Source organism: Argiope bruennichi, chromosome 5, assembly GCF_947563725.1.
Source record: "Argiope bruennichi chromosome 5, qqArgBrue1.1, whole genome shotgun sequence".
NCBI lineage: Eukaryota > Metazoa > Arthropoda > Arachnida > Araneae > Araneidae > Argiope > Argiope bruennichi.
In genome coordinates, this window is record NC_079155.1 from 61,611,392 (window position 1) to 61,632,743 (window position 21,352).

General features: G+C 27.7%; 1 protein-coding gene across 1 annotated transcript in view; it reads left to right on the forward strand.

Annotated features, from left to right (window-relative positions):
* Positions 1–3,675: 3,675 nt before the first annotated feature.
* Positions 3,676–21,352, forward strand: part of LOC129968939 (LIM/homeobox protein Lhx3-like) — a 130,016-nt gene continuing 112,339 nt past the window's right edge. The window contains exon 1 of the mRNA XM_056083302.1: positions 3,676–3,881. Coding sequence (XP_055939277.1) covers positions 3,797–3,881 — 85 coding nt within the window. The 5' untranslated portion in view covers positions 3,676–3,796. The remainder of the gene's footprint in view (positions 3,882–21,352) is intronic.

The window sequence follows — 21,352 nt, forward strand, 5'->3', positions numbered from 1 at the left end:
TTTAAATTTCTCTTTTCGCATTAATGGCCTTTCATCTTAATATTAAAATCCGGTGTTTCCACATTCTCTATTTCCTCCCCCCCCCCCCCCCTTCCACACGCACATACTTATTTGCTCCAATATGGAGTGCCAAATATAATAACAAATATATTGGCATATTTTGAATGACCGACTGAGAAACTTAAGAATTTTTTTTAAGTATTTTTTTTTTTCTTTTTTACTTCAAGTCCTTTGCATTTTAAAATATGTTGCATATTATTATGGAAAATCGAGATCCGTCCATGGATTGTATAGCGGAAATTCTAATAGGTTCAATAGCAATTGATGACTCTTTATTGTACTTAGAAATCCGATATGTGCGATGCAGCTGTAAAAACGCAGATGAAACGTTCAAAAAGCAACATTTACAGTAAATAACATTTCGTGTGCAACATTTAGCTAATAAATTGTTGCATTTTAAAATTATATTACTGTAGCGAACTAAGTATTATTTCGTTATTAAACAACTGTAATATCAAGAGTACTCGGAAGAGAGACTACATTCAACTATTCTCTCTCCCTCGACTTGACTACTGATATTGACTGATTTTTCCTGCTTTCGCGCTTCGCTTTTTATAGTCTCTTGACAAGGCATCGAATATTTTAGAAGATTATAGTATTTTCGTACTTCAATCTTCTTTCAATCACTCACTCAATCAATCAATATATCGCCAAAGTTTCTGGAGTTTTCCTCTTTCTAGCCCACTTCGTCGTCTATTTACTAAAGGGTCTTCAAGGCCGTGGGTCAATAACCAGGTATCCATTCATTATCAATTAGTTATCTGTAAAATTCTCTATCTTACTAGTAAACTGATTGCGTCGGTAAGCAATATTACAAGCTTTTAACAATATCTTGGAGACATCGAGATAGCATAAAATAATAAAGTTAAATATTAGAAGGCATGGTTTTTGTGTTTTTCGTGTACCAGTCATGAGAATTGATTCCTTTGTCAATTGCCTAATCGCATGAAAAATCAGCTGAATTCAAGAATATAAATATCAAGACTTCTTGAAAAATTTATTCCTTTCCAATAAAATTTTCAAGAAGGAACGTTTGTTCCCCCTATTGATTAGTAGATCTAGCTCGGTTCTTTTATTTTTGAACAGAGATTCATTTCAGTGATAATAAGGACTTAGTAACAATCATTTTATTTGATTGTAGTACATTCAAATAAAACTTTTTTTCATTGTTTCAGAGATTGTTGCAGAGTTGAACGCACAACAGAGGAGTTAATAACGTTTAATAAATTATGAGAATTATTGTTCCGACAGACTTTGAATTCCATTTTGGTATTGAACCCAAATCGTTCTGATGTATTTTTGTCGTTAAAAGCTGCTATCAAGGATCGATATCTGCTATTTCGTTTATACTTCCTTAACTTCGAACGAATTTATTACTAAATAACTTTAATTAATATTGATATTTCTGTTTGAACGCCTCCTGATTTCAACGCAGATCTGTAAGTGAGCTTTCAAAATTAAAAAAAACTTTATAGTATTGACGAGAAATTAAGCTCCGAGTATTTTTACTAAATCTTTACCAAGCCTTCGAATAGGTATTGATTGAACGACATGTCAAATTATTTATTCATTCACAAAATCTTATATATGATGATTTTTTATTATTTAGTTATAATCACTAGTGATGTTAGAAACATAATCAGTAAGCGCATATTTGCTAATATTAAGTCAATGTCACGTTTTTATTATTGACAATCAAAAATAATTAGGAAATTTTCTGAGTATAAGATATTTTATCAAAATATTGAAAAATTTATCTGAATCTAATATTTTTTCACTTATTATTAAAGCTTAATTCACTTATTATTTTACTTATCAATGATTATTACATTCGCGTCTTATTTTCTTATCGAAATGCTTACATCGGAGGAAAAAATCAGCTTTAAGTGTTAACACAAGCGGAAAATATTTAAGAAATTTTGTACTAAGCGATTGTTTCAACTATGAAATTTTGTCACTGTCAGACGACTTTTTTTTCCATCTCACTTTTTTTTTAACAGAATGTTTGATATATAAATGGTAAATCATAATTTCTCTGAGAAAAGAAAAATGATCCTGCCTCGTATGTTTTTTTTTATTGGGTTTAAACCTTAATCACTATTTCTTAAAGTATACACAATGCTTTTTCTTAGGATTATTCATAACTGAACATTCACTTAAAACCTTTTTTTTTTTTTTTTTTTACAAAATTTACTGATACAAATTATACGATCCCTTCGGCTATTTACATTATCAATGTAATGAAGAAAAAAAAAGACCAGAATGTTTAGTTTATAGATTTTGCTCATTGCTCCATAAATGTATTATTTAATTTTGTTTTTATTTAACCTTCGCAAAATTTTTGAGGGGGAGGAGATATATTATATTCGAGTTGAGAAATCTTTATGCCCATATAAGATATTATATGTGAATGCTTGTTAATAATGAAATTTCAAACAGACTTCTAAAAAGAAATAAATAAACGCGTAAAAGAAAATATTTTATTAGATTTGAGAAATCGGATTTATATGATAAAATGTAAATTTTACATTATTTTTAATTTTTTTATGATATGTAATAGTTTATTCCAATCGAAACATATGCTGTTAGCATTCCATTTATAAATTAAAATAATGACTAATAAAAAAATCTTATCGGCAAATGAAAAAAAAAAAGATTTACCGATTTTAAATGGTATCAGATTAATAACATAACAATTAATATTTCAGCAAGCAGCCTTTTTTTTATTTAAAATTAATTGATATTACTTTTATTGATTTACTTTATATTATCTAATAGAAAAAATTAATTTCATAATCCGATATTATCCCATAATAATTTAGTTTAAAAATATTTTTTGAATTAGAATAAAAAATGAATAGTTTTAAACGTGTTATTTATTCGTAGTGTTTGTACAACTAATAATATTATGACTTCTAAAAAAGTATTACACGATTATTTACTCCCTAATATTTAAAACATATCCATTAAATGTTAATCCTTACCTTCGTTTTAGAGTTTCTTTAGAAAAATCGATTAAGAAATCAGTTTAGATATAAACAAAATGTTCGATTAAATACGAGTATCCTATTATTCGCTTAAATCTTCGAATGAATTATAGTATGTCTGGAAAGCGTCATGTCATTTAATAAATTAATAGCACAGAACTACTAAAATGCAGATAGCAAAAGAAGGGATTACTCTCATTGTTTTCTGAAAACAAACTGTTAAACAGAATTCGACAAATCGTTTATCTAAAATAGTTACTCCGATCGAAAAGGATACTCAGACGGAAACTTCATCTGCACCTCAGAAGCGAATCGGAAGACGGCAGACAACAATTCCGTCACTGTACCTTCGGAATAAATGGTTCGCCATATGCGCCTCAGGTGCAGGCGTTGACAGGTACCTTGGCGCCTCGCCACTGGCTGCCGGGCAGGGGAAGGGGCGGGGCCAAGCGCCTGCATAAGTAATCAGGGCGTGGAAGCCGCCAGCGCGCGCAACCCGCCGTCCCCCGCCAGCAGGTCTCCCCACCCCGGCAAAAATTTTTGAAGAAGTGTCCCTCACCAGGCTGGTGACACATCCCTTTTTATTGGCGAAACGGCGGCGGCGCGCACTTACCAAAATTAAAGCGCTTTTCCGAAAAGGCCCCAGCAGCGAAAGGAAAGGAACGGGAGGTTGTTGTGCTTTTTGGAGAAAGGGGTCTGCACCAAGCACCATCATCATCACCATCGGTCGCAGCTCGTGGCCGCCGGGCATGTCCAGTATGGTCAGCGCCGACGGCAACCCACCCAATGCGGACCTCCTGCTTGCCCTGCTGGCCAGGAACAAGGCCTTGGAAGGTTTGCTGCTTTCCCTTTCACTCTTTTGCAACAGTCCCGACTCTAAAACCGTTTTTCTGTTTTTATCCGCGGCAGCCCAAGCCGTAATTAACTTTAGACCCGCCGCGGTGGCAAGGATCTACCTCTTCCCTCCCCCCTGCTGCTGCTGCACCACCCCCACCCCGTCCGGATATATCTAGTGGCTCTTGCATGCACTTAGCCAAATTGAACTCGCTTATTACAGAGGGACCTTGATCAAATTAGCGATCTATTGGAAAAGAGACCAAACAACACACGGGAGGGCGAGAAAGGGGGGGCTCGCAAGCGAATCGAAAAGAAGGGCTCTCGCTCTCGCCACCAAACGAAATGATTGAGTGTGTGCGATTGTTTCAACGGCCCGCAATTATCGTTTTCAGCTCCTCTCTTCTCCAGATATTTCAGAATTAAAACTACACCAACACGACTCCGGCGATAAACTGCTGCTGCTAACTTTTCTTTCTGGGACCTTCTTCATCTTAGTGATTTGATTTCTTCTTTTTCACTTTTTTTTTTATTTTCGTTTGGTTTTTAATCTGCATTCGCGTCCTCCGATTGGACTAGGCATCGGATTTTCTGAGACGCCGCTCAGAAAGCAAAGTGCTCTGGTGACAGTGTCCTAGTAGCCTCTGGTCGTAAGTTCTTTTCAGCTACAAGCGCCTAAGCTGCATGCAGGAGTTGACGAGACATGTACGGAAATAATCTGGTGCAAAATCATTTATTGTTATGACCCTTATATGGTATAAAATCTTAAGCTTCTTCCTTTGAGGATCTAATCTTCCGAATAATTATACCAGGAATAAGCATCTTAGTAAGTTCATATTTTTGTATCATTTAACAGAAGATCCTTGCCACTGAGTGTGTACTTTTAAATATTCTTTTCTGAATTATGTGATAAATTTATGTGTTTATCATGTTTATCTTTCTGGGGAGAATATTAGATTTTGTTTAACAACAACATGGAATGCATTCTTATATTGATTTGTGAATGAAATTAATTACCAACAAGATATTTTTTTCATAATGGGATATTAACATGTTACCCGGACGTACAATTTTTAAGATTATTCATAAATAATTTTTATTGAAAATCTCTACCAAAAGAATAAACTTTTTTTTCTTGTCATTATTAATAGAATTATATTTTTATTACTTCTTTAGATGAAATGATTCATTTTAAACTGAAATCTGTATTCATAGCTTATTAAAATTACTGAACTTTATTTAATCAGTGTTCAGCAATAAATTCTTTCCTTACCACTCAGTAGAACATTAAAATTTGGTAATAAAATTCATCATTTGACAAAAAAGTTTTCATGTAAAAACTAGATTCTAATTCGTTTCTTAAATTTATGTATTCACATCTGTACCAATTTAATATTCTTGAAAATCTTTCTACATTTTTCACTTACTGGAACTAGTAAATTAGTCAGTATACTTCAATTCAATCTCTTCTTGAAGGTTTAATAAATAGAATGGAATGCAAAGTATTCTATATAATATTTTAATCTCAATTTTATCTTATTTAAGTTATCAGTTTACAGAAAACTTGCGATTGTCCCTGTTGCAGATACAAAACAAATTTTTTTTTTTTTCCCGTGTGCGATATGCATTCGACTTGCATTAAATAATTCAGATATAATAGCTCAGAAAGAGTGAATTCACGTCAGATAATTTACTTAATTTGGCTGATTCTTATCAATATACTCCTAGTTTACAATTTATGTAAAATTTTTATAAAGCACGCGACGTTGTAAGATTGAAATTATTAAATAATGTCTAATTTGAAATTTATAATGAAACACTCGTAAAAAAAGACGAAAAATATATCTGCAACCCCATAATACACATGTAATCCAAGGATTTTTTTAAAAAAAAAGTAATATTTAAAATCTTTTAAGTATTAGAAAATTCCTTTATATATATAGATTTTTTAGTGGGATTATTTGAATAATATAAAACTTTCGAAATATGTATATATATTTGAATAATATAAAACTTTCGAAATATGTATATATATTTGAATAATATAAAACTTTCGAAAATTACCTGGATAAACAAAGCTTAATCATTTTTTTTCAAAAAAAAAAAAAGCGTTAAAATTTTAGTCTGATCTATAATCCGCCATTGAAAATGAAATAAAATATTGTTCGATCCTTGATAATTAATAGTATAGATTCCCATCTTTGTAAATTTAAGACTGATGAATACTTTTCAAACATTAATAAAAGAGAATCAAAAATAAATAATATGAAATATAATATGGAAATATATTCTGTATAATTTCATTATTCTTTTTCATTTTTATAAACTCGTGAAAATATGCATAAAAAAAGTTAAGACTGCATAGAGAGATATCTTGCTAAAAAAAGTGTTGGTTTTGAAATCATTCAGTTTCCAGTAGCTATTTTGATTTTAGATAAATGTTGTAATGTATTCTATTAAAACATTCGAAGAGTATAACTTTTGTACAGTGAGAGCTAATGTATTAAAAAAAATATGATGATATTAAACTTGGAAAAATTTTGTACATTAAAAGTACAAAATTAATGAAATAAATTTAATCCGATTCGTTATCATTTTCTTTGATTTCGTTTTATTGTTAATATTGAAATTACCAGTGTTTCAAAGGAAATTTAGATTCAAAATGATTGTTTCTTCCTTGATGAAATCTAAAGGAAAACATTACCATCTTTAAATCTTTTTAAAGCAAATAGATGTTTTCGATGAAGGATATCATTAGAACTTTGAAAAATTTAAGGAAATTTCTACGCCTTATAAATCACGGTCTTTTGAAATAAAAATCTAAAGAAAGATACATAAATAGATTGAATTACCATAAAATCATTCGAAAGTGATTGCAATGGCTTTATACTGTTTAGAAATGAATAACTTGAGTCATTCAGTATTTCTTTTTATAAAAATAAATAAAATGATGCTTAAGGATTACTTAACTGAAATAAAAATAATAACTTTGTTTATATTTTTATTTATTTAATAGAGTCCTTGAATTTATATTTACAAAATATATATTTGTTTATAACTCTCGCATTCACTTTACTGCTATTTACTTAATTTCAAATTGCTTATGATAAATTTATATACGCAATATTTGTTACCAAGTGATCTCTTTCTAGAATTTCTTGTTAAACCAAATTAATATTTTAAATTAAAGAAATTTTGATTGGTAGTTTTCAACTAAACAAGTAAATTGTATTTAATAATATGATTACCAGATTATAACCCAAATATGAAGATGAATTTCGGTCAGTTGACTATACACACATTATGGTATATATTTACGGTACATTCTCTAATATCATCTAATGTGTTTTAAAAACTGTTGAATATGCATTCTAGACGGAAACGTAAATAATCATTTTGATTATTATAAACTCCAATCACATTGCATATTTCAGAAATACAATTACAATATTATGTCTGGTGAAGTAAAAAGGTTTAGGTTCTTTTATAAATGTATTTTTAAATGAATTTTGTTAAATTAAAAAGACAATTAGTTTTAATAAAATATTCATTTCTTTTTACTTATATTACTTTTATGAAAAAGCATTTCAAGGTATGCATCTTTATATTCTTTTTTATATTTAATTGTCAGACATAGGAAATTCATTTCATCGCCGTTACCTTCCACGAAATTTACACAATTTTGTCTGGTTTTAAAAATCGTATTAAGACAATTTTGAAACGAAATATTTTTATATATTCTCAAAGAAACTAATTAACTAGTAATTATACAATTTTCCTTTATTTGAAGTAATTATTGGGACAACAAATAAAAACTCATTGATTTGATAATAAATCCTATATTATTTTTAAAATAAGCAACTATCTAACATTTTTGCACGTGTTTGAAATCCGGAATCGGATCATTTTGTTGAATCTCTTGATTGGAAACGATCCTGTTTTTTTTTTTTTTTTTTTTTTTTTTTTTTTTGTTACAAAAATTATAACAGTTGATTCAAAAACAATTTGTTACAGGTCAGGCATTTTTGGAAGATATATGTTGAATTTTTAAGAAAATCAAATTTTTTTGATTGAAAACGTAAAACATTTCTTTACTTTTATTAGAATATTTTTTTAATATTTTAATTTTCAAAATACTTAATGAGTACAGTTTTTTTATGCATTTTCCCGTACATGTGCATCTTTATAATTACATTCTTTCAAATAATTGAAATATTTCCTTCATCTTAAAATTGATTTATAAATTTTTGTTTGAATTAGAAAAAGGAATTAACGCGAAGTACTAGAAACTTGTTCACTTCTTTACGGTGATTTCATTTCAAAAGATTAAGTTTGTTATTGTTATATTATTGTATTTCAAACAATTATTTTAAGAAATATATTCTGATAGTACATAATTTTCGTATACAATATTAAAGAAAATCTTTCATAAATGCACATTGTTTTTAAAGTGTTGTAGTATTTATTTCTGTTATTATCAAATACAGATAATATTTTAATTAGTTTATAGCCTAATATAATCCATTAATTATATTTTACGACAATATTATTAAACAATGCTAATACTGATTCCATAAAAATACTAGAATATAGAAAACCAGTTTAATTTTATATCAAGTTGTAAATATTTCTCGATTTCCCAGAAGATGCGTTTAATTTAAACAAAAACAAAGCAAACATTGCGCTCAAATTAATTCAGAGGAATTTAAAAGCTCAAAGTATTTTTTTTTCCTTCAATATATGGCATCAAGTTTATATTATATATATATATATATATATATATATATATATATATATATTGAATTTAGCTGCATCTAATTTTAGCATATGTACTAGCGTTTACTTAGATACGAGTCAATTATGATACTGGTCAGAATATTGCATATATTGAATTAATTGTTTTGCAATTGTGGCATCATTTGTTGTTTAGAATTGCGTGCCCAAAGAAGTAGTGACAATTCCAATCATCGATCTGCGACTAAACCCTGCAACATATATTTCTTTTGTTGACCAACTAATACGCCGAATGCGTTTAATTTTAATTAAATCTTTTATGCATAACTTGGTGTTCATGATTGCTTCAACTATTTTTAAACACTCCATTAGTATGATAATCAAAGACGTGTTTCTTAAATAGTTTTTATTCCTATTCTGCTTATTATATGCACGAATCTTTCTAATGGAAATGTGTCCCATGACACTATAGTTCCATTGGAAACATAACTGCCCAGGTACTCTCTCTTGCTGTCTTAAGAGGCAATTTAATTTTGTTTTTTTACTGCGCATATAAACTTCTGAATAATAAATATAATATTTCCTTTTTAACTCACAAAAATGGAAGAAAAAATATAAGATTAAATACTTGATGAAACAAAGAAAACTGTCCGAGTTGCACCAACCAATGAAAATAATATTGAAAATTGAGAAAAATTTTAAATTTATCAAAATTTAAGAAAAATTATTTTCAGAATAATCGAATAGGTATGAATATTAAGGCTGTAACTTTTTTTTTTCCAAATTCTAAACGGTGTAAAAGTTATTTTTGTGCAATAATACTCTCAGAAATTATTGCAGAGAAACGCCAAAATATCAGTTAATTTTTATTTGATTACAATTAATATTAAAAAGAACGCTCCGAAAAGCCATTCAATACATGCTAATTCGATACATAATTTGAGCCAAATCTAATAGTTTCATATCAAACAGTTTGGCCTTAGAGTTCCAACAAGGTAGGCAGACACTATCCTATTATTCGAAAAAATATTCTAGCATTCAGTACTTTTTTACTTTTAGAATTAAGAAATTGTCCGTAAATGCACGTATTTTGTGAAACATATAAATAGTATAAAAAAGATCCATGTTATTCTTTTATCTAACATTAACGATATGTATTAAATTTTTTTATTAAATCGATTATTGATAAGATTTTATTATTTCGGATATTTGGTGGAAGCAAGTTTTATAAAAATCATAAAAGTAATATCCTGATTTTGAAAAAGTTTGTAAAAGGATTCAACATATTCTTAGTATATTTAATAAATATAAAATAAAACTAATAGAGAAACGAGACTCATATGCTTAGAGTATACCCGATTATGCACGGCTAGATTGAAAATGCAACCTATCTTTATTTAATGCCTTCAGACTTTTGTTAATACTACTGACTTTTGTATATACATTAGTATTATTATTACTTAAGTTGATAAAATACATTTTAAAAGAACCAAACTTTTCTAATTTAAAATATGACACCACTCTAAATGCTTCTATAATCAAACAAATTATAAATTTATATACAAAGGGAAAAATGTATGTCTATCGACTGTTGATTATTTATTTCTGATAATAGCAATTGTTTTCTTTTCATATTTTGAAAATAAGATAATATTTTAGAGATTTTATGGAGCTTTTTAACAATATTGTTGTTGAACTTATCAAATTATATTTCATGCTTCACTTTCAAAACTAGTCTTGTAAAATAAGACTATCATTTAAACTTAGTATGTTTTTTTTTCTTTAAAAAAATCAAGGTATAATCATGAAAATGATATAACTAAACACTATTTTTATATACTTGCATAATATTATTCATTGAATATAAGTGTATATTATGTTCATATAGTTATAATTGAGAATAAAAGAAAACAGTCTATTCTATTAAGGTATAAGACTGCGTTCAGGGTGAATGCTCTTAAAAAACGCACCAAAATAGCTATATTTTTTAGTGTTTACATAAAGATTGAAAAAATATCTATGAAAGCAAAATATACAATTTAGTTGACAAAAACCTTTAAAAATTTTTTTTAAAAAGGGGGGTGCTAAAAAAGGGTATAAAGCAAAAATCTCGTTTAGACGTTTTAGGAATGATTTGCTTAAATTTTTGAAGAAAATTTAGGTAATAAATTATCTAGCTCTTGAAGTAAAAAAATGAATTATATTTCAATCCATTCTTTAAATATTGGGTTTCCATTGATAAATAATGTGAAATTTTCCATTTTTTTCACATTGTTAAACACTGAAACACTTATAAAATATTTCTAGATGAATGGATTACTTATTCTCTAGTTGAGGAACTACAGAACATATTGAGAAATTAAAATTTAAACCATATATTTGAAAAAATATATATATGGTTTATATTTTAATTTATGAGGTTTTTCGTTAGAAAATTAAACCAAAGATTAGAATTTAATAAAACAGCATCTAAAGATATAATTATGTATTAAAATATATGAAATGCAAATATAAAAATCAGTTCATCTTCACAAAAAACACGCTTGGAACAAAATTCAAATGGTTTTATAAAGAACTTGTTCAAACATTAAAAATATTAAGTTTAAAAAAATCCTACCTAATTTAAAATGTTTATTTTTCATATAATGTATGAATAAATTAATCTAAAATATAAACAAGCGATATCCAATAAATATAAAAAAATAAACATAGAAAAATATATCCCAGTTGTATCGCAAAATTCAATCGTAGCGAATTTTTTATTAAGCAAATCTTTAAAACTTACCCACCCGTTTCGTTTGCAATCTCGAGAGCCTATCGAATCATTATTCTTCCTGTTCGAATATCCGATCTGTTTCTGAACGTTGATAACTCTTGTTTTCATTCTTTTTCTTGATGCATCATATCAAACTGAATTTTCAGTGAGATACTTTCGTTTTGATGCTAAACGGAAGTGATACAAGATGGCGTGGGGATTGTTTCCCTGTCATCTTCTATTATGTTAAAAAATAGCTGTTGTTCATCATTCGGGAATTTTTATGCGATTTCTATTTTATTCGGCATTTTATGATATTTCTAAAACAAACAACAAATTTTATAGCTTAATATTTCACAAAAGAAAGGAAAGAATGATTTGAAAAATATTTAATACTTTTGTCAGTTTTCCCAAGAAATGCGATGCCAAGAATATATGCAATTTGTAAATTTTTTCTCAATAATGTTGAGTAAAATGCAGGAAATAAAAAGAGATAATGAAATAAGAATTTATTAGTAAAGCCCCTTAATGTATGGATGTAAAATATTTTATGTTTATGCGTTTGAAAATTAGAAAGCTGATAAAAAGGTTTCTGTTTTTCCAGTTATTGTTTCTGTATGATGTTGGTTTATTATTGTCATACTTTATCAAAGATATTTTTTTCGACATTTTATTCAATAATGGGAAAATTTTATTAATTCTGTATGATGATGAAGTAACATTTAGTGACTATTTAACTTATGCTTGCTTTACATTGTCCAATGGATAATATGATGTATAGCAATGTTTTATATTTAAATACGATGAGAGTTAAAAAAAAATACATTTGAAGAAATATCTTTATTTTTAAAAAATCATATGGTAAAATGATTTTTTTCACTACATTGTAATTACTTTCTAAATTACAAATAAACAATACATTTTCAATATTTGCAGTATTATATTATAAATGGGACCTTTTATAATGGCTCAATATGGAGTCTTGTCCATGTAAAAGCAATGCTTATATATATATATATATATATATATACTTCGCTTTCTTTCTTTCTTTCTTTTTTTTTTTTTTTTTTTTGCGCCTTTGATAAAGTTGATATTTTATTTATAAAACGCGTATGGCAATCAGCTGAAGAAATTAAATGCCCATCATATTTTCCCCATTGTCTTCCTTTAGTAGTTTTCCTTTGTAACAATCTAAACATGGAACTATCTTTAAATTAATTAAATTGGAACTATCTTTAAATTAATTAAATATGCAAAATATTCTTTTCACTTCCAACTATTTTGATTTAAAAAAAACATACTTCTTTTCTAGAAATTTTGAAAAAGAAATATAAAGTTTCAAAGATATATATTTTTTTTTACCTTTTCGTACACGAATTTTTTTTAAAAAAAAGTATCGTAAATATAAAAAAAAAATCCATTTCGAGATTTTAACGGATTCTCACGTTTCAGACCTTCCTCCGTCTGAAAAAAAATGCACTTTTGGAGCTGCGTCTGTTTATGAATACGATAACACGAAAACGGTTTGAAATTTAGTATATAGTTTTGCACCAAATTTATATAGATTTCTGACAAAATTTGTACGAAATCCATTGACAGAAAGGTTGTTTATCCGGCTCCCCTAATATAAGTAAAATGGTAACTATAAACGAAGAGAGATAGAAAGGTAAAACTGTGTGCGCAAATTTATCTTTTAGATTATATATAGATACATATCAAATTTGAAATCCAATCCGTCAAAGGGTTGATCGTTTGTCTATATTTTCGCAAATATGTAAACGCGATGAATTAAAATAAGGCGTGTGATTTTGGTATGGGATTTTTGGGACTATAATAGTAGTTCTATGTCTATGTCAAATTTCGATTTCATTTGGTCAGAAAAAAAGTAGTCAAAATTTTCCATTTGTTTTTCTGGTATTTGTGTATTAACCGTTTTGCGGCGATTAACCGAGCAAATATTACATGCTAATACGCTATTTCGAAATTATTATTTGACAAAGACATGCTATTAATAATACACAAATAAATTTAGAAAGTTTATACGAGAGTGTTTCGGGGGAACCATCCCATTGGTTTAAATTCTTTATCTCATATCATAATTTCATAGTATTTTTCAACCATCTCTGTACTTTGAAATTTTGAAAATCAAAAATTAATTCATATAAGATTACGCCTTCTTGACACTTTCCTCCTCTAATAAAATTTTATAGAGAAAGTAGAGATAGTTAATTTTTTTGAAAATTTTTTAATGAAAGGCTTTATACATCCTCGATAAAAATTGAATTCAAGAAATTCATCGATATTATTTAAAATTCATTTCGCTTATTTCGTTATTTGAATTCACATTTCCTTTATCTTATACATTTTAAAATAGATAATGATAGTGATGTACCGATAAATCATTTAGTAATTGAGATAATAGGGCATATTCAGAACAAAAACATTTTAATGCGTTGTTCAAAGTAGAACTACAGTGACATTCCATAAGGTCTCTGAGCTGAAGGGTCAAAAACTTAAGTTTTTGTGTATGTCCTAAGGCAAACACTATCCTGTTTGTATGGTGCGGAAGCATAAAGACGGAGGTGCCAGAATCATCTAATTGCGTTTCAAAATATCGAATTCCTTTCAACCCCCCCCCTCCCATTGTTTTTCCAAACAGGACAGTGATGTAACTAATAATTCAGTTTATTCCAAAACTGAATATTAGCAAATTCTACAGTAACATTTACTGATATCTTTGAAATATTTCTCGGATGAAGTCGCTTCATATTTATACTGCTCTCACCAATTTGATTTTTGAAATCTATTCCTCAACGAATAGGTAGAAAAACGTTGTGACATTGCAACATAACGTAAAACTGCTTATAATATGGTATTTGGTGAATCTTCTTAAGTCAACAATGACGTTTATCATGTGATCACAATAACAAGTAAGCTCATTCCATTCACAAATTACTAAATTAAACCTTTAAAAGTTTTTTTTCTTCTAATCATGGCATATTAAAATACTTTTAATATTTAGATTGACGTAAAAAAAGCGTTTCATTCAGCTTATTAGATTTCATTTGATTAATTAATTTAGTTAATAATTGACAGAGAAATCAAAACACACCATTTTGTGTGAGATAAGGAAATGAAGCATTTAAGTTTCTGTCATATTGAAAAGTTTGTCAGAACTTATGCAAACGTGCATAACTTCATATAAAGAATGATGAATTTGGTGGGAAGCATACTTCCCACGGTCCTACAAAGGGTTAAAATAATTCAAAGATTTTCGGTGAAATTAAAAATATATATATATTTCAGTCTACTATTGATAAATGGTTTAGTAACATAATCCATACAAGCATACAACAGTTTATATATATCTCTGCTATTTGTCAAATGCTAAATTTATAACATAGCTATAAAATATTCACGGCATATTCCTTTCGGCAAATGTGAATGAAGGAGTGGGGGGGGGTAAATCCTTTATGTCCCTCCGGACTATTTGTGGGAAAACAACATTACTGATAGATCGACGAACTTCTGGCTTATCCGAAGAGAAGGATAAGTTGTTCCCTGATGCCGATGGCCGAAAGTTTCTTTCTTCCTGGTGATGAGGGAAGTTTTGATGACTTTTCTTCCTTCAGAGTGTTTTTCCATTGACAGAAACGGGACTAGTTACAGTGATTTTCTTCTCACAGAGGTCAAGTGGCGGTGTGGTGGAAAGAACTTCAAGTATACAGAGTGTTCATTAATTATTTTCGGGGTTTCCGTACCTCATAACTTTCGAATAAAAAATATTACACAAAAACCGATTACGTATTCGTAAATTACAACTCAAAGAATTTTATTAATGATATTAAAGTGTAAATCTTGCACAATTTACACTTTGTAGGCATTCAGCTGAAGGCGATTATGTATTCGTAAATTACAACTCAAAGAATTATGTATTCGTAAAGTACAACTCAAAGAATTATGTATTCGTAAAGTACAACTGAAAGAATCGCCTTCAGCTGAATGCCTACAAAGTGCAAATTGTGCAAGCTTTACACTTTAATATCATTAATAAAATTCTTTGAGTTGTAATTTGCGAATACGTAATCGGTTTTTGCGTAATATTTTTTATTCGAAAGTTATGAGGTACAGAAACCCCGACAATAATTAATGAACACCCTGTATGTTCTCTAATAAGAACAATTCTTAACATATTTGTTAAAAATTCAGCCTTTTCCCCCCCTTTATTTTGCTATTTATGGAATTTATATAGGATACTTTTATACTTAATTAGTGGGTAAGTGGGTATAATTATTCCGAATAAGGATTCGTGAGCACACAACCGACTAATTGAAATTTTCATTAAAATCAATATTTTTTTACATATTTTTCGTTTTATAAATCTCGAGATCGTTTAATATTAGCTGGAAATGTACGGAAAAAATTACTAGGATTAATAATTACTTATTTCTCCATTTAAACAGTAGATAGATTACAAGAATCCTGTATAAATTGAAATTATATAATACATATTTATATTCCAGTTTGAAAAAAAATGCAGTAAACTTAATAATAATGTAAACTTGTAATAATTTAATTAAGTTATTACAAATTTAATGTAATTAAGTAATAATGTAATGTAAGTAATTTAATGAATAAGGCAAATAATTTAACTGCAATTTAAAAAATTATAATACGTTTGTGTAATTAATATATCATTATATAAACATATGTAGTTTAAATATTGTTACATGTTCTCGATAGGACTTTCAATAATGTTAGCAAAACTTATATACACAGCATATATTTATCAAATGGTATTAAAATGAAAATGATGGCCTTGAGTGGAAAAGATCAGCTACCTAATCGTTCATTTATTTTAACTCATATTGTAAATTTCGAATTCATTGCTAATCGAAAAATAAATTGATTATGATTTTATGATATCAGTGTTATTCTCATTTTTACGAATTTGCAGGCTTTTATTACGAATGTATATTATTTTCTAAGTTAAGTTCTCTTAAACTGAATTATTTTCTATTTTCTGTTATTGCTATATATTTTTTATTCCATAATTACTAAAACAATTGTATTCATGAAAGTATCTGCTTACCTTAAGCTTTGGTTCCTTGGTATTTTGGAATATTTAATTATCATAATGACAGAGAATTTTAGATTAAATGCAAATGTTAGCTGTAATATTGTTTAAAGTACCTGGTATGGTGAGTTCTCTAGATGAGTCTCTAATCAATAGTTAATTTATTATTTTTATTTTGAATTGCTGTTGCAATCCATATTGTGTTTTCTTTCGTCGACCTAGCTATACGAATGAGACAAATAAAGGCATCGTATTATCCCTTTAAAAAGCTAATGAAGTTTAAATAGATGGGAAAATTTCCGTTTGATTCAATGAATATAGGCTATTAAATTAACAGATAATCTGATGTATGAATATTGATCAGGACATACGTTGCCAATATCCGTACATAAAAAATGAAATCACGTGATGTCACCGCCATCTTGAGAGATTAATGGTTCTTGTCATCTAATATACAATGGAATGTTGTCTTATATATTTGGCTATAACATCAAATCATTTTACCAACTACTGGATATGTAATGAATTTCCAAATTAAATTGACATTAAGTATTTGGCTTGTTTCAAATGAGTCCATATTGATAAAATATTTCATAATTTTAACTTTAAAGTTATGCAGAAGTTTTATTGCGAAATAAAATTCCAAATTATATCGTAATTTTTTTCATGTATATATAATCGTCATAACAACAGAATCAACATCTTTAAATTATTATTAAAAAATATTCGACCCTTTTGTGGAAAATGTCCTTTGGAAGAGAAAAGGGTGAATGTCTCTCCATATTGCAATAAAAAATATTTGCTTATAATATAAATTTTTTTGCCTCCGTAATCATATTCGTATTTTCAATTATTTCTTTTTTTATTAGAATCTCCAGCATACAAATAAACCACATTTAATATGGATTTTAATTTGATTAATTAAATTAGCTATCCATTTTAAAATTACACGAGAACTATTTTCAAATATTTTTTTAAATTTTAAATGGGGATTATATTTTTGAATATTTAGAAAACATGTTGATATAAGCAAAACATATTTGAATTTCTTATTGTCTGTTAGGATAATTAGAAATATATGCGATTCATTTTATGTGAAATGTCCAGTGTATTTTAGATTTATATTTAAGCATTGGGGTGAAACGAAATTAGCATTAAAAAAATTCGTATTAAATAAATCACAATCATTAATTCTTACTGTATTTTAAATTCTTCCAAATGTTATTTTTTGAAATTACATATTTTTCTTAAATTGCAACGAGATCACGAAAAGATAGTGTTCTTTGATATATGTATGAAAAATTAATTCATTATATTATCTTGATTCGAAAAGCTTCATTGCAAATTTTAAAAATAAATACAAATAAATTTTTAATATATAAGTTAATGAATTTCTATTAACAAATGGAATTAATATTATATTTATAATTTTGTTTTCTTAATAATTTTACCGCTTGAATCCGCTATCAAAATGCACTAAGAGATAAAAAGTGCTATTCTAAACTTTTATATCAGTACATTAAGAATTCGTTAAATATTGTTTAAAAAATTATAGAATTGCAGATTGTTAATATTAATTTTTAAAAAAATTACATTTTTTTAGTTCGCAATTTTGTTAAAGAATCTCTCTCACATTTTATCCGAAATGCTTTCTAAAAACTTCTCTAAAGATCCTATTCTTTGATATCATTCATTGCAAGTATCATAAAGCACTTTTCGTGACCTGAACTATTTCGCTCAATTTGAAACAACTCCACAACTCCTTTGAAACACATTTCTCGATTTCAGACAGTGAATTCATCATCACATTTTATACTGTTGATTTAGCTTTCGAAACGGCCACCGGCAGATCGCTCTGTACTATTCTACTCGTCGTATTATTGATATTTTCTCTACTGTTTAAGCTACAATAAACATTTGCAGATATGATCCAAATATCTATGAAACGCATATTCAGCCTTAAATGGGTCTTTAGAGAAGCATTGTTTCCGTGAGTTCTTTTGTTGACTTTGTATTACGTGACTTTAGATCACGCTAACGTATCGACCTTCAATAATGACGCTTTAATGGATATCATTTACGGTTGTTTATATAAAGGTTTAAAGAATTAACGATGTTATAAACATTCCAAAAATATAACATTAGATAAACTGCCTCGTCCTTTATGGTTTGGTTTCGCTTTGTAAACACAAAGAAATGTTTGGAAATATCAATTGTGCTATCATCAGCCGATAGTTCTCCCTTGAAATGGTTACGTATTGGTTACTTTCTCGACAAAGAATACACAAAGAGAAAATATTATTATCGTCAAAAAATTAGAAAGAGATTTTAATGTTTCAGAACTCAAGGAATTGAATGTCTATATTTACAATATCAAAAGCATATATAAACGCAATAATTTAAAAACACACTGGGTTAAATATAATAAATTTGTATGATACCACAATTGTAATTCTGTGTTAAATTTTGATTCCAGTCGGTCGTGAAAAAAAAAATACTTTTTCGGTGTTCTGATACTTATGTATTAACCTCATTCCAGCGATTATTCACCAAATATTGCATACTAATAGTCTCTTTCGTAGCACTCATTCGCCAATGACATGCGATTAATAATATACAAGTACATTTATTAAAGTGTCCGAGAAAGTGTCGGGAGAGTACATTTTTTTGCATATCCGCTTATTTTCTTTAACTTTGTACTTAAAGAAAGAGGTCCTTATCATAAAGAAAACTAAAACGTCCCTAAAAGAGATTTAAATGTGAAGATTCATGAAAATAAGCGATCAAGGTTTTTATTGTTATTCGTTTTCTTTGCATAAGAAAAAGTTAAATTTATTGAGAGTTTTTGCTTGAGTTATTTTAGTTCAGAATATTTTTCTAAAGAAATATGGCTTTCAATAAGAATATTTTTCTAAAGAAATATTGATTTCAGTATATTAAAAATACTTCATGTGAATAATTACATTACTCTGATTAAATTATGTAGCTCTAACTCTAAAGACCTGTCTTACAGAACATTTGAAAAAATATTATCGTATATATCGGATTTAATTTATAGATATTATACTAACCTTGGTTTATTATCATAATCAAAATATATTTTAAGACATTTATAAATTTATATTATTAATTTAAAATTTGGATTATACGGAATTATAAAACTGGCATCACTGAAAAGCTTAGTTTTAAAGTGGTGAAAATATGTTCACCACTTTAAACTATGTTCCGAGCTTATTGAGAAAAGTGCCAAAATGCTTAATAAGATCAAACTAAGCTTCCGAGACACCCGGAAAAAGAGCACTCACTGCCCAAAAAGTAACTACCTGTTATACTTGGTATCTCTAGGCAGAGATATATGATTAAAAAAATTAAAATTATTAAATACGAAAAATCGTAATTGCTTAGGATACTAGAAAATTCTAAGGGGCAGGTTATTCGGAATAATTTACATTTGTATTGTATTTAATTATGAAATCGATTGTGAATTTGAACTTAGGTAATTTAAAATCGAATCGATATTTAAAAATTGGAATAATATTCTAACAACTTTCCCTACCACTTATAACTTGCAAGTTTTATATATTCTTATATAATTCTAAATATTCGATCCTAAAATTAAATATTGTATTGCCCACTTCAAAAAAAAATGTCCTTTTTTAAAATTATTTTCATTAAATGAAATTGAAATTTTAATTTGACATTTTTATAGTGAGGTGCAATAAAAGTTTTGCATTTCAGTTTACCGAAATTTTCTATTTGAAACCTACCAGTAGAAAGTTAAATCAAAATCAATAAAAATTGAACATAATAACTACAAAATAGCTTTTAATAACAAAATAAGTTTGAACGTTTGAATAGAAAAGCAAGATAGTTGAAGATGGAATGAGATTTTTACCAGGAGTTTTGCAGTACCCAAGAACCATTACAAGACTTAATCCTGTCCTGCATATTGGACACTTTTATATGCGCGATATATATTCAAATCAACTTTTTTAAAAGGTGATGTTAAAACAGTTAAATGTTTTGCTATTGCAGTTTATCAAAATTTTTACTTAAAAAGACCTGTAAAGCGTAAAATTAAAATAATAAAAAGTGTCTGTTCTTGAAAGTGGAATAAAGAGAGAGAGATCCTTAAGATTTCCATTATCTGAGGAGGCGCGGAAGACTTAATCCGATTCTTAATCTAGATCTAATGGTATGCTTGTTGCAACACATATTTATTATGTACCTTAGAGTTGGGTTGATTCTCGATTTTGCATCATCACTTACATGTTGATATTAATACTTCATTATACTTTAACCTAATATTCACTTTTTCCATTTGTACTTGTTAAATAGAATTAATTATTTACTATGAGTACTGTTATATCTATACAAAAATGGTCGTTACAATTAGCTTTGGTTATTAATTCTAATTTTGTCCATTGTTTTCCAAGCATTATTAAATAAAAAAGGACTTGAATAAAATTTTAATTACTGATAATCAAGCAGCAAATTTTCATTTTGTTTTTAAATATTTCAAAACACAACTGTATTCAGAATAAAAAACAAAAGTACTTTATAAGTATATATATATTTTTAAATCTTTATATTATGAAAAAATCTATTTAGGCTAAATATTTCCTTTTTATTTCAGTGTTCAATTTATTTTATTAATAAAAGTTCTATTGTTTGCATTACTTATTTGTTCCGAATTAAACAAAAATATTTAAAGTGAAATGCATTTATTTATTTATAAACAATCGTCAATTTTCTGTATTTAATAAATGTCGCAAAGTTTAATAACTGCTTTAAAAATCTTTTTATTCCAAATAACGGTAGGAAATACATACAAGTCTTTTTTTAAGACATAATGTATGTTAATAGAGTCGCTAAGGCAGAACGGCGGATTAAAATTTGAAGATA